The sequence below is a fragment of the Eptesicus fuscus genome, chromosome 8, assembly GCF_027574615.1.
Source record: "Eptesicus fuscus isolate TK198812 chromosome 8, DD_ASM_mEF_20220401, whole genome shotgun sequence".
NCBI lineage: Eukaryota > Metazoa > Chordata > Mammalia > Chiroptera > Vespertilionidae > Eptesicus > Eptesicus fuscus.
This window is the reverse complement of record NC_072480.1, coordinates 17,891,158-17,906,529: the sequence shown is the minus strand read 5'-3', so window position 1 is coordinate 17,906,529 and position 15,372 is coordinate 17,891,158. Positions and strand designations below refer to the sequence as shown.

The following is a 15,372-nucleotide window of genomic DNA, read 5'->3' as shown; positions in this document are numbered from 1 at the left end:
TGGCCTTTCCTTTGTTTTAAATCTTCATTAAGTTTATGAACCTTGAACCACTTCATGTAGGACATTTTCCAAAGTAAGATTTTTGAAACACTAATTTTGTTTGAATCTCTTTGGGGGGGAAAGGTTGTGTAAAAAGGATTCTCTGTTAAAGGAACTTGTAGCTTCTGATTATATCCTCCCCTCTTCAAAACTGACACAGCATTTAATATACAGTGGAACCTCAGTTCTCAAACTTAATTCATCTGGAAGGCTGTTCGAGAAGCGATTTGTTTGAAGATGGAATCATTTTTCCCCTTTAGAAATAATGTAAATGGAATTCATCTGTTCCAGACCCCCTTGATTCCTTGTTTTAACCTTTCTTATGTACAGTACATGTCAAAGGTACTGTTTACTCTATACATAAATACTTCTTTTCTTAAATTTATCGCAATACGCATTACTAGCCTTAAACTAGTCATTCAGTCCGGGATGTCTTTTAGGTCAGTATGCAGCATCTTTGCTTGTTCATATATCACTGCCTCCAAAATGGAAATGTTGTCACTGACTAACTGCTTTTCATTTATCCAAATCAACAACAGTTTTTTAACATCGTCAATGGTCTATGATCATTGTTTCTTTCACACCCTTAGCACCATTAGCACTCTAGATGACCACTTTATGTTTTATAATTGTGCTAATCATTGATTTTGCCAGCAACAAAAAGCATTCTCTCCTTTGTTGCCTGAGAGAGGCTTTTTGTCTTGCTGAGGTGTCAGCTGGGAAGGGTTGTCAGTTCAAAAACCGAAGTTTGGATTGACAGCGGAGGCATTTTTTCCTGTGAAAACTTGGTTGAGAACCAAATTGATTGAAATGGGAGACGGTTGAGAACCAAAGTTTGACTGTATTAATGTTGGAAACCTTTAGGAATTTGTTTAATCCTGCACTTTGCAAACATTTTAATATTAAATCCCCTTCCCCATTATTTGAAGTAGTGAAAGCAAACTTTCGAAATAATATGTTGTTGCTCTGCAGCAGTGGCTCAGTGGTTGAGTGTTGACCATGAGCCAGGAGGTCATGGTTGGATTCCTAGTCAGGGCACATGCCTGAGTTTCAGGCTCGATCTACGATGGGAGGGCGTGCAGAAGGCAGCCAATCAGTGATTCTCTCTCATCATTGATGTTTCTATCTCTCTCCTTCCTATCTGAAATCAATAAAAATATAAAAGAAAAGAAAAGTAATGAAAACTAAGCATTCAAAACATGACAGATCACTGTATTTTGAGAGCAAAACAAACTATTTTGTAATTTTGACAAATTAAAACTTACTCTTAAAATGTTTTCTTTTTATTTCATTCCTTTAAATGTTTTTGTCTAAGTTTTATAATATGTATGCATATTAATACAGTACATTTTTACAATTTAAAAATAGATATACATAGTTTATGCTGTTATCAGAGAAATGCTGAGAGCGGGGTTCCTGGGATACCACTAGAATAAGCATTTCCAGAGGCCCACAGGAAAATGAGATGTGTGGTAAAAAGTTATTTTTGTGGAATTACATTGTTTCCAAAGCCCCATTTCCCTTAACCCAGTTTTGGAAGGTATGCAACTGAGGCTACAGTAGAGCTAGAAGCAAAGCCAGTGTCCACAGTTTCCATTCAATGGTAGAACAGGGTCCAGTACAGCATTAGGCTAGTTACAGTCCATCAGTCCATTGTGTGGGGTTCACATGGCCATGAGCCATATGGGCGAATGCAGGAGAGACAGGAGAGCATGCCCCCTGCAACAGGAGTCCCAAGAGAATCAAGAGGGCACACTCCTTTGTTTAGGAGATTAAATATAGAATCTTCCCAGGCTTGCAGTGGCCACGCTTACTCTGGCCAATGACCTGTTCCCAGGTGTGTCTGACAGGCAAGTACCTTCCCTATGTCACCCAGACTTTACTGGGCATGCAGGGGACAGACCGGTGGCTCCTGGGGAGTGTTAAACTTCAGCTTCCTGGGAAAACTGCACAAATGGCATGCCTGTAAAATTTGGCCTTCCCTTTGCTCCTTTCCAGTTATTCATAACTAGGTTAAATTACAACAGTATCAATGCTTTAAATTTTTCACTGACAGAGCTGTGTAATCGAAATATGGAGTCCGCTGGTGTGAAAGATTTTTCCAATTCCCTCTATCTCTGATTGCAAGTAAGGGTGCGTCTGTATGTGTGTTTTGATGGATTTTATGGACATTATCATCTAGCCTGTGTAAATTTCACCGCATTCTTATTAAGTAGTCCACAGTCTTATGACCTTTTCTCATAAGGAATCATGTTTCTGTTGTCTAGATAGTGGTCCCCAATGCTAGCTGTACCCTAGAATCATCTGGGAAGCTTTTTTAAAAAGAAAAATACCTCCAGAGATTGATTTAATTGGTATGATGTGAAGCCAGCTGTCTTAAAATTTTCAAGCTACCTGGATAATTGTAGCATGCAGTTACTGATCCAAATAGACAGGAACTTTTTATAGGTCTGTTTGCCATCTTCTTTTGGGGGGAGACCAGGAAGTCTCTTTCCTCCAGACCTGAGGTTTTTAAAAAGAATATTTTCTTATCTTTATCATTCCCTTTGTGCACTCCAACCCCAGCTTGAAAAAAAAAGATTTCTCTCCCCTAGGAAAACTTAACTAGAAAATTATTCTTGGAAGGAATAGAATTATTATGTAAATCTTGAGATAAGCCCCTGGGAACTAGAAAGAAGATTCATTTTTATGTATACTCTAGTCCCTTTAATGTGGCAACCAACTATTAATCTTCAGAACTAAGGTTATTGAGGAGGGAGGTTTATTATTGTTTTTTTAGTTATATGTGCAAATTTAGAATTTTGCTGACTAATATAGATGCCTGCAGGACTATATCATAAAGGCCTGTCAGCAATAATTGCCTTTTGTACTGTAGTATAATTATACTACATGCTTTTGTCCATTTGAATTTGCACACCAAGGACTGGCTTACTTTAAAGAATTACTTTGGACATAGGTAGAAATGGAAGTACTGGGGGTGGGGATCTTTTATAAGGATTTAAAATGCAAATCATGATAATCAAGGCTGTCATGCTTACTTCAGAAGTTAAAAGCCTGCACAAAGACTGCCTTGACAAAGCAATCAAAGTATTTCTGCAAACAACAATCTAGAATTTGCAGACATTTGTATTACAATATTTTAATTGGCAGTGAGTGGCATTTATAATTTTAGTGATTGAGATTTCATAATGATGGTTGAACATCTCTATATCACATCCACACTGGATTTTAAACATTTGGTTGCATTTTAGTCTTGAATAATTTTTTTTCTCTAGTGAGGATAAAATTGTGTATGCTGGATATTTTGGATTGTAAAAATTTGTAACTGGAGACTACATTTAAATTTCTTTCTGAATTGACATTTCTATTTAGCTGGTTATACAGTGGTCACTAAGGGCAGATATAGGCTAGGTAATGCAAATTCACATAATATAAAAGCTATTTCTAGTCTAATAACTGTCCTACTAATATTTTCTGGTAGCTGCTAACAACTTAGACATCTCTGACTGCTTTGAGTATTATTTTCTTACAATGCCAGTGCACCAGTGCAAACAGGATGCCCAAAGGGAAAAGAGCTAAAAAGAGAAGAAATGGCATTGTCTCAAAACTGTAGTCTTCCAAATAGTCTAGTTCATATCATTTGTAGTTTATTTATAATATTAAGCTTATCATTTCTGCTCTGGCTAGGTAGCTCAGCTGGATAGAGCGTCATCCCCATGTGCTAATGTTTCAGCTTTGATCCTTGGTCAGAACACATACAAGAATCAACAAATGACAAATCAATCTATCTCTATCTCTCTGTCTCTGTCTCTCTTACTCTCCCTACCCCCTCTCTCTCAAATCAGTAAATAATCATTTTTAAAGAAAGTTTATCATTTCTACACTGTTTAGTTTTAAAAAGAAAAGTTAGGAACATTAGTTTTGTTCTGAGTATAAAATTATTAATAATTTAATGACCATGGAAATAATTTAACTCCCTTTTATAATTACACTAGAGGCCTGGTGAACAAATTCATGCACCAGTGGGGCTTCTCGGCCTGCGGGATTGGGCCGAAACAGGCTCTCCAACATCCCCTTAGGGGTCCCAGATTGCGAGAGGGCGCAGGGCAGGCTGAGAGACCCCACCGGTGCACGATCAGGGCCGGGGAGAGACTGCGGGAGGGCTCCAGGGCATGTCTGGCCCCTCTCACTCAGTCCCAGTTGACCGGACCTCAGAAGCAAGCTAACCTACCAGTTGGAACGTCTGCCCCCTGGTGGTCAGTGCACGTCAGAGCAAGCAGTTGAGCGGCCTTTGCATATTATTACGCTTTGATTGTTTGAACAAACAACCAGACACTTAGCATATTAGGCTTTATTATATAGGATATACATTGGAACTACCAGATATCACAGAGCAGAATTTGGATTGTGAACCTGTCTTGGAAATTATCAAAAGATATTTAACTAATATTATAGTATAAAAATTTTGTATTAAGACAATATTTTATAGGTTATCCCATAGTGTAGGCCCTGAAGGCATTAAAGAGATATTCCATTTTTTGTTTTTAAATAAGTGTAAGGTTAAATTTCTAATACTTAAATTTCTCTGATGAGGAATACTTCCATTTTTGTCATTCCTATTATTATTTTATACGTCTGGGTTTTCAGATTATACTTTTAAGTGTTTTAATTTCACTGGTCAGAGTAAGGTTAGGCTGCACTGCCCTTAGGTATTGATCTGTTTTTCCCTCTTGCTGAATCGGGGTAGACTTTATATTTCTGTCTTTGTCCTTAAATGCATTTTGTCATCTGTTTCTCCATCTTTCCCACACTGGAAGACTTGGATTTTCTTCTTGGTCATAGATTTCTCTAATCTCTCCCTTCTAGTCTTTCTTCTAACTCTTCTAGTCCCTCTATTCTTCTCTAATAAATCCTCTTTAGCTTCCCATAGTTGTTTCTTTCATGCTCTTCCCTCTCAGAAAATGTTGAGACTGGCTGCATTTCATTCCTTCCCAATATAGTCTGTGTCATGCATGTACTTTTTTTTCTTTTCAGCATTATGATGTTGTCCTAGGAGCTTTGTGATCTATCACATTTAAAATGCTCAAGGTTGAGTATCCACCAATGAACCAGGAGGTCACTGTTCCATTCCTGGTCAGGGCATAAGTCCAGGTTGTGGGCTCAATCCCCACTGTAGGGCATGCAGGAGGCAGCCAATCAATGATTATCTCTCATCATTGATGTTTCTATCTCTCTCTCCCTCTCTCCTCCTCTCTGAAATCAATTAAAAAAAATTTTAATAAAATGCTCAAGGTCCCCTATATACATTTTAGTACATGAGCCCTAAGAAAGGGATACATTTTGTAAGATGCTTCCTTATTTGCCTTGTATCTTAGTGCAGTGGGTATCCCATAGTCTATGTGTAATATTTTAAAGTGATGGATTTATTTATTTTCTAAATTGAATAAATTTGACATATAACATTGGGTAAATTTAAGTTGTACATGTTACTTTGATATATGTATCCTATATGATAAAAGGCTAATATGCAAATCAACCGAACAGTGGAATGACTGGTCACTATGATGCGCACTGACCACCAGAGTGCAGACACTCACTGCCCCCTGGTGGTCAGTGTGCACCCACAGGAGGAGCGCCGCTCAGCCAGAAGCCCTCAACTGGGCTCATGGCTGGCAAGTGCAGCGGTGGTGCCGGGAGCCTCTCCCGCCTCCGCGGCAGCGCTAGGGATGTCCGACTGACGGCTTAGGGGAGCAGGCCTAAGCTGTCAGTTGGACATCCACCGAGAGCTCCCAGACTGCGAGAGGGCACAGACCGGGCTGAGGGACCCATCCAAGTGCACGAATTTCGTGCACCGGGCCTCTAGTATATTATAATATGACTAGAGGCCTCCTGGTTCATAGGTGGATGCTCAACCTTGAGCATTTTAAATGTGATAGATCACAAAGCTCCTAGAACAAGATCATATTATAATATCCTAGAGGCCCGGTGCACGAAATTTGTGCACTGGGGGGGGGGGTGTCCCTCAGCCAAGCCTGCACCCTCTCCAATCTGGGACCTCTCTCACAATCTGGGACACCTGCCTCCCAACCGCTCACCTGCCTGCCTGATTGCCTCTAACCGCTTCTGCCTGCCAGCCTGATAGCCATCTAACCACCCCCTGCCAGCCTGATCAACACCTAACTGCTCCCCTGCAGGCCCAATCGCCCCCAACTCTCCTCCCCTGCCGGCCTGGTCGCTCCTAACTGCCCTCCCCTGCAGGCCTGGTCCTCCGCAACTGCCCTCCCCTGCTGGCCTGATCACCCACAACTGCCCTCCCCTGCTAGCCATCTTATGGTGGCCATCTTGTGACCACATGGGCATGGCCATCTTATGACCATGTAGGGGCGGCCATCTTGTGATCACATGGAGGTGGCCATCTGTGACCACATGGGCGCGGCCATCTATGACCATATGGGGGTGACCATCTTGTGATGACATGGGCGTGGCCCTCTTGTGCGTGGGCGTGACGGTCGATTTGCATATTACCTTATTATATAGGATTGTCCTAGTGATGTTTACCATATTACATAATTATAGTAAATGTTATCTATATTCATACTACATAATTAAAGTACAATATTGTCTATATTCATTACACTGTGCTCTAGATCTCTATGGCTTATCTACTGCTTGTTGCAAGTTTGTGCCCTTACACACCATCACTCTTCTCTACTTCCTGAGATGAATAAATTTTGAATTTTACTCCCAAGGTCTACATATCAAAAAGATTAAGTCGGTTTTTAGACCTTTTTCCTTGTCTGGTTTCTAGTTTTATTTACTTGAAAGACAGATATTCTTTGTTGCCACTAACGTGAAAATTTTTGATTAAGTATAAGGTACATTTTTAGTCTTAACATCAGTAGAAACTAAATATTATCTTTTTAATAAGAAATCTTTATTGTTAAAATAGAGTAAGACCAACTGTATGAGGCTGGAATTTATGTAGTGATTTATTGTAAGTTTTGAAAGTATTTCATTACTTTGGACGCAAGCCCCTAGATTATAGTTATTCCAGTGGATGCACAGCAGATTGCTCTCTGGCAGCTGTCACTTGCTGATGCTTTATTTACCAGGTGGGCTGGCTGCTGCAGTTTATATATAGTTCTTCTAACAAGTTCCTGATGCCTTATTAAAATGAAGTTGTTTCTAAGAAAATTAAAAGCTTAATTAGCTGAAAGTTTGCATATTTTCAATAAAAAGATAATTTTTTACAAATGAATGAGTCCCTGGATGATAACACTAGAATTAAATCTATACCTCCCCTTAGTGTCATCGTTTACTTCATTTTATAGAAGAAACGAGTTCAGGGAGGTCACCCAGTCGGTGAGAAGCAGCCTCCTGTTACTGCCCACATTCTTGGCTTTTTACCGATGCTTCCCAAACTTGTCACTTCCTAGAGAACCTGCTCTATGACCTGCCAGTCTCTTAACTTTCTGGCTGCCCCTAAGTCCCCCAAATTTGAAAGATGTTACCTACTAACCTACATTTCTTAGATAAATGTACTGTATTTTGGACAATCAAAAACAAAAGAACTTAAAGTTAGACTTCCTGATCAATATGAGCTAACAAGTAGCCACACTGAATTGATAGAATTTTGGCAAAGAAAGCCCCCCCCCCTTTTTTTTTTGTTTTTTAGAAATGGACACATTGCATAAAGCTAAATTTAGGAAATAATGAAAATGGTTTATGGATAAACATTAATACTGACCTAATACTTTTAGAGCCTTAAAGATCTGAGGACCCCTGGGAGCAGTGAGGACCCCAGGTTCTGAACCACTGCTCTTAAATCTGCTCCCTTACAGTTTAAAATCTAATTGTTATTTGTATGGCTAAAAAGAAAATGCCTGGCCCAGCCAGTGTGGCGCAGTGGTTGAGCATTGACTATGAACCAGGAGGTCACGGTTCAATTCCCAGTCAGGGCAGATGCCCGGGTTATGGGCTTGATCCCCAGTAGGGGGCATGCAGGAGACAGCCAGTCAATGATTCTCTCTCATCATTAATGTTTCTGTGTCTTTCTCCCTCTCCTTTCTTCTCTGAAATCAGTAAAAATGTATTTTTTTTTTAAAAAGGAAAGAAAGGAAATGCCTGTTTCAGAGTGAGCATGTTGAATTGATGCTTTTATTTCTTTTGCTTTTTGCACATAGATTGAATATGAAAGGAAAAAGAAAGAAGATGGAAAACGAGCTCGAGCTGATAAACAATATGTTTTAGACATGCTATTTTCAGCTTTTGAGAAACATCAGTATTATAACCTTAAGGACTTGGTGGACATCACAAAACAGCCTGTGGTATGTATATGCTCACATTGATCCTTTAAATGTGTCCTTCATTAACAGTGCACCACTGAAGAGAGGTGTATCATATGTAAGTTCACATGCACCATGCTAAAGGCAGAAAGGGTGTCTTAATGCAGCTTTCTTTTGTTTATAACATCAGCTTCATTATTTTGAATTTCAAGTATATTTAATATTAATAGTTGCATAAGAAATAAAGGTGAGTTTATCCTCCTTTTGACTGATCCTGAACATTAAGCTTGAAGTCGTTTTTTATGTAATTTCTAGTCTTTCTTATGTTCTCCTAGCTTCCTCCGAAAAAGCTCAGCTCCTTTTTTTAATTGGAAAATGTGTCTTAGAAGAATCATATTCTTTTAAGAGTCATACTAGTCTGTCACAATGAGAGAGTTTATTCTGCCTTGTGGGCTGTTCTGTAATGGATTTTTAAAATCAGAATCTACCTAACATTAGCATTAGGTCCTTTTAAACTGGCAGTACTGCCTCCTGATGCTTGTTGAGACTAGTTAGGTCTGCCTGTTCTGCATTTTTAAGGAAATAAATTGAAGTTTTTGAAATCTTGTTTGTTCTTTAAACCATCATTTTTTACCAGTTCTCCAGACTGTTGTGCATATTTGGTAATAATTTGTATTTCTAATCCATTTAAAATGCTGGAATCCAAATCCTTTCTCCAGCCTTTGACATTTCCTTCTGTTTCTCTTTCTTATACTTAATGTTAGCAAAGCATCAAATTGAATTATAACAGTATTTATTTACAAGTTTTAAATTTAAATGCAAAACCTTTTATTTTCTGTCCTTTTATCTAGTTTCTTTGATCAGTTGTCCACTTTGCTAGTATGCTCAAGGATATGTTAATTCTAACTGTCCTGTTTATTTGCTTCAGAATATGTAGCAAGATAAACAGTTTTTAAAAACTTTTTAACATAACCAAATCATTTCTTATTAAAGGGCTTGGTACTTTTTTCCCCTATTTATTCAAAGCTGTAGGAAATGATTTATGAAACTTCAGTATTGATTGTATAGTTTCTCACTTCTGTAGAAATTTCTCTGCTGTTGTACTTCAATCTTTTACTTTTTTATTAAGAAATTAATTTAAATTCCAAAATATCTAAATAATTTTTTTAATAGATAGCAGGAAAGTGCTCATACTACATTATTATCAACTCATCTTAATGACTTCATTCCCTTCAGCATCAAAGCCTCAGAAACGGCATTCCAAGCTAGGAAAAAAAAGTTGAAATAGAATAATTCATTAGCTAAGCCTTGTTTTTTCCAGTTTTAATGAAGTCTATCTTTGTGTTTTATGTAAATATGAAAAAGTCAATCTGGAAACTCTGAATACAAACAACATATTCTCATTGAATAATAATACCATATATGGAAATAGACATTTATAGAGGGACATTCAGAAGGTACTAGCAAAAGAGTTCCTTTGCCTTAACATGCAAAGGCACTTTTTTTTTTAATGGTGATGCAACAGATCTATTTCTATGTCATACATAACATTCATACTATGTACACATAAATACAACATGCCTTTATAGGCAATTCGGGATAGCCTGTTACTCCTAGGCTACGAGAGTGTGCAGCATGTTACTGTACAAAACAGATTAAATTAAGCACAAAAGGAAATGATACTATCAAGAGATGCAATAAATATGAGATGTGTGAGGCTGCTGCTAGCAAAACAAGGCATACTGGGGTTTTTTCAAATATCTTATTGATTTTTTACAGAGAGGAAGGGAAAGGGATAGAGAGTCAGAAACATCAATCAGCTGCCTCCTGCACACCTCCCACTGGGGTTGTGCCTGCAACCAAGGTACATTGCCCTTGACTGGAATCAAACCTGGGACCTTTCAGTCCGCAAGCCGACGCTCCATCCACTGAGCCAAACCGGCCAGGACATGGCATACTGTTTTATAGCAAACTTTTTTAATGCTTTTTTTAATAACTACTACTAGTTCTATAACTACTTCAACTACTACTACACAACAAATACGGCTACTTGCGCCCCCCTAGTTCCTCAGGGAACTAGAGTTTTCAGAGTTGACAGGCCAAAGGGACAGCTAACTCAGGGATGATTGATTGAACTCAGCTTACCAATGGGTGTTCTTGATTGAGCTAAACTGACCCAAACTTATATTTAATGTCTTAACTGGGACAAAACTATCTGAATTTAGATGATTAATTTTTTTATTTAAATTCTTTATTGTTTAAAGTATTACATAAGTCTACTTTTTCCCCCATTGACCTCTCCCCAGCTGCCCCCACCCCCAACAATGGCATGTTTTTAAAGTTTATTCATCTGCATCAAAGAAAAGGGATAACTGGTGATTCTCTCAATTTTGGTTCTTCAGATAATTTTTATGTGTTGGTACTCAGTGAATCTCTTATAATGGAGCTTTCTTTAATTCATTGGCTTTAAGAGGATCCAGTAATCTCTTGAATATGTACAAAAAGTTATGGATTTTTCTGGGGAGTAGATCCATAGTTTATATCAGGTCCTCATAGAGGACCTAGGACCCTCAAAGAGCTTGTGAACCAGTGATCTAGAAACAATTATTTTATAATCATTTTTAAAATTTTTTTTATTGATTTCAGAGAGGAAGGGGGAGGGAGAGAGATAGATACATCAATGATGAGAGAGAATCATTGATTGGCTGCTTCCTGCACGCCCCACACTGGGGTTGGAGCCTGCAATCTGGGCATATGCCCTGACTGGGAATCAAACTGTGACTTCCCGGTTCATAGGTCGACATTCAACCACTGAGCCACACTGCCTGGGCATAATAGTTTTATTATTTAGAGACTGAATTGCCTCAGCAAGCATAAGGTTCTTAAATACAGAATTGTATATTCACATCCCTAAATATTTATATACTCTGCAACACAGTAGGAATTCAGTAAATATTAGATGAATTAATTTGGAAAAAGGGAAATGGTTATATCCTCAGTATCCAGAGCCACCATATTTTCCTCAGATGGATTTTTCAAGCCTGATCTCATTTATACCAGGAATGGAGGACAAAAAGCTCTATCATTTCTAATGTGTAGAGCCAGAAAGTGTAGAATATCAGGGCTACAATTATACTTGCTTAGAGGAGAAGGCAGGAATTAGTTCCAGCCTTGCCATTTCCCTCAGTAGGGTCTAGGGAAGTCACTTCCAGTTCTAAAATTAAGGGAGTAGATTATCTTTGTGATCCTTTCCAGCTCTAAATCTGATTCCCCCTCCTATTTCATCTCCTTCTCTCTACCTCCCTCTCACATTTGAGCTGAGTTGGCAAAGCCTATTGATTGACCTAGAAAAAAGTGGCCAAAGTCCAACTCATTTTCATATAGGTAACTGTTCCCTGTAAAAGGTACACATTACATTAAGTGAGTCTGTTCTAATGGTCATCTGTACACTCCTACTAATTTGATTTTAGTCTGAGCAGCAATGAGAATGAAGGAACCCAGAGTAGCATAAAGATCCAGGAAAGGGCCAAACCGGTTTGGCTCAGTGGATAGAGTGTCGGCCTGCAGACTGAAAGGTCCCAGGTTCAATTCCTGTCAAGGGCATGTACCTTGGTTGCGGGCACATCCCCAGTAGGGGTTGTGCAAGAGGCAGCTGATCGATGTTTCTCTATCATCGATGTTTCTAACTCTCTATTCCTCTTCCTCTCTGTAAAAAAATCAATAAAATATATATTTTTTTAAAAAGATCCAGGAAAGGGGCAGAGAAACCAAGACGGCGGCATAGGTAAACAAACACCTAAACTGCTGCCTCACACAATTTCAAAACTACAACTAAAGGACAAAACGAACATCATCCAGAACCACAGGAAAGCTGGCTGAGTGGAAATTCTACAACTAGAAGGAAAGAGGAAAGCACACGGAGAAACAGAGGAGCTGCAAAAGGCTGAGGTATGGAGACACGTGCGCGGGCAGCTGAGTGCCTGGCTGGCTTTCTCTAGCAGGAAGGAGACAAAAGCTCCCGACTGCGCTGAACCCCAGTTCTGACTGCACTGAACCCCAGTTCCGGGCGAGACCATGGGGACCCAGGCTTATACGGGGGGAATCTGGACTGTCAGGCGGAAACTCGGAAGCTGTGAAAGGCAGAGGTCTGGAGGTGCACATGTGAGTGCACGAAGAGAGGACTGACTGCTGAGTGTGCCGCTGGCTTTCCCTAGCGGGTGGGAAATGGAAGCTCCCCACTACGCTGAACTCCAGTTTCGGGCGAAAATCTGGGAATCCAGATTCATTGGGGGAGAAACTGGACTGTCTGGCAGCAGGCGAAACTCAAGGGCGGCTTACTCTTAGAGGTGCTTGCAGCGATTACCAAGGGACACTGAGACCCAGGGGCCTCATAGGACAGGGCTGACAGGAAGCCAAGACTGTCTGCTTAGCCCTGAGACTCTGCCCCATCCAAGCTAAGCACAGAGGATTTTGCAATTTTGCAAGTCTTGTCTCATAAGGCTGCCTCCCGCACAGAAGTTCTCCCGGCGTAGACACAGCTGATCCTCACAGCCAACTGGCCTGGAGGTCAGTTCCTCCCAGTGATACCAACAACAATCAAGACTTAACTACAGGCCGAAACCGGTTTGGCTCAGTGGATAGAGCATCGGCCTGTGGACTCAAGGGTCCCAGGTTCGATTCCGGCCAAGGGCATGTACCTTGGTTGCAGGCACATCCCCAGTAGGGGGTGTGCAAGAGGCAGCTGATCGATGTTTCTCTCTTATCGATGTTTCTAACTCTCTATCCCTCTCTCTTCCTCTCTGTAAAAAATCAATAAAATATATTTAAAAAAAAAAAAGACTTAACTACATCAAGGCTGTACACACAGTCCACCAAGGGGTGCACCAAGAGTGTCCACCTCAGGTAACTGGGGAGGCCAAGCCACTGTACCATATAGGACACCTAGCACACAGAGCTACCCTACCAACTCAGGGAAGCAACGAAAATGCGGAGACAAAGAAACAGATCACAAACTAAAGAAATGGAGGAAAACAAACTACTGGATATAGAGTTCAAAACCATGGTTATAAGGTTTTTCAAGAATTTCCTAGAAAAGGCCAATAAATTTAGTGAGACCCTCGAGGATATGAAAAAGGACCAACTAGAAATTAAACATACACTGACTGAAATAAAAAATATTATACAGAGACCCAACAGCAGACTAGAGGAATGCAAGAATCAAGTCAAAGATTTGAAATACAAAGAAGCAACAAACACAACCAGAAAAGCAAAAAGAAAAAAGAATCCAAAAATTTGAAGATAGTGTAAGAAGTCTCTGGGACAACTTCAAGAGTACCAACATCAGAATAATGGGGTTGCCAGAAGAAGAGAGAGAGCAAGATACTGAAAACCTATTTGAAGAAATAATGACTGAAAACTTCCCCCACCTGGTGAAAGAAATAGACTTACAAGTCCAGGAAGCGCAGAGAACCCCAAACAAAAGGAATCCAAAGAGGACCACACCAAGACACATCATAATTAAAATGCCAAGAGCAAAAGGCAAAGAGAGAATATTAAAAGCAGCAAGAGAAAAACAGTTAATTACCTACAAGGGAGCACCCATACGATTGTCAGCTGATTTCTCAACAGAAACTATGCAGGCCAGAAGGGAATGGCAAGAAATATTCAAAGTGATGAATAGCAAGAACCTACAACCAAGATTACCCAGCGTAGCTTTCAGAATTGAAGGTCAGATAAAGAGCTTCACAGATAAGAAAAAGCTAAAGGAGTTCATCAACACCAAACCAGTATTATATGAAATGCTGAAAGGTATTCTTTAAGAAGAGGAAGAGGAAGAAGAAGAAAAAGATAAAGATAAAAATTATGAACAACAAATACATATCTATCAACAAGTGAATCTAAAAATCAAGTGAATTAAAAATCTGATGAACAGAATAAACTGGTGAATATAATAGAATCAGGGCCATAGAAAGAAAGTGGACTGAAAATTCTCAGGGGTAAAGGGGTGTGGGGGGTACGGGAAGAGACTGGACAAAAATCGTACACCTATGGATAAGGACAACAGGGGGGAGGTAAGGGCAGAGGAGGGGTGGGAACCGGGTGGTGGGGAGATATGGGGGGGGGGGGAAGAGAAACAATTGTAATAATCTGAACAATAAAGATTTATTAAAAAAAAAATCGTACACCTATGGATGAGGACAGTAGGGGGGCAGGTAGGGCAGAGGGTGGGGTGGGGACCGGGTGGAGGGGAGCTATGGGGGGAAAAAAGAGGAACAATTGTAATAATCTGAACAATAAAGATTTTTTAAATTAAAAAAAAAAAAAAAAAGATCCAGGAAAGGAAAGAGTACTGGATTTGGAGTTATGGAATCTGAATTTAAGTCCCAGTCCTACCATTTAGCCAGTTAGTCCTGGACAAGATACTTAAATATGTTTAATGTATAATATATCATCTATTTAACATTTAAATTATTTAACATATGACATACTTAATATAAAATGTACCTATTGTTTATATTAAATGTTTATGATATTATTAAATTAAAATATGTGTTTAAAATAATACAATTTATAGTATCCCTATAAATTATTAATGTTTATGAAAGATGCATTAACTGTCAAGTATTTTGCAAATAATTATTTTTAATATTATTATGAAACACATTTTTTAGTCCCATGTAAAAGGGAAGAAAAATATCTTGTTCATGTTAATAATCATTTTTTTAGTACCTGAATTTAATGACATTCTCTCATTTTCACATGGTTTCCAATACAACTTTTGAGAAGTTTCTAACCATGAAGTGTATCACTTCAACACATCCTCATTAATACTACTACCATATTCTTAAGTTACCATCTGCTTTCTGGCCTTTCAAATGTCATTTTATGCATTCTGAGTGAATTTTTAAGTATTTTCTTGATTTTTCTAATCCCTTCCTTTCCATATTCTTCTTCCTGAAAGACTTTACTTCTGTAAGCAAAATTATTAATTAGAGAAGCTGTTCTCCGGGCCAGTCTTTCTTTCTCATTCGTCAGTATATGACTTGCA

The 15,372-nt window shown here is 39.1% G+C and overlaps 1 protein-coding gene across 4 annotated transcripts in view; it reads left to right on the top strand.

Annotated features, from left to right (window-relative positions):
- Positions 1-15,372, top strand: part of GTF2F2 (general transcription factor IIF subunit 2) — a 201,318-nt gene that overhangs the window by 143,055 nt on the left and 42,891 nt on the right. For all 4 annotated transcript variants that reach the window (XR_008556733.1, XR_003619086.2, XR_008556732.1 and 1 more), the window contains exon 7: positions 8,223-8,366. Coding sequence is in view for 1 of the 4 variants with exons in the window: in XM_008145558.3 (XP_008143780.1) it covers positions 8,223-8,366 (144 nt within the window). In the remaining 3 variants the exon portion in view is untranslated. The remainder of the gene's footprint in view (positions 1-8,222; positions 8,367-15,372) is intronic.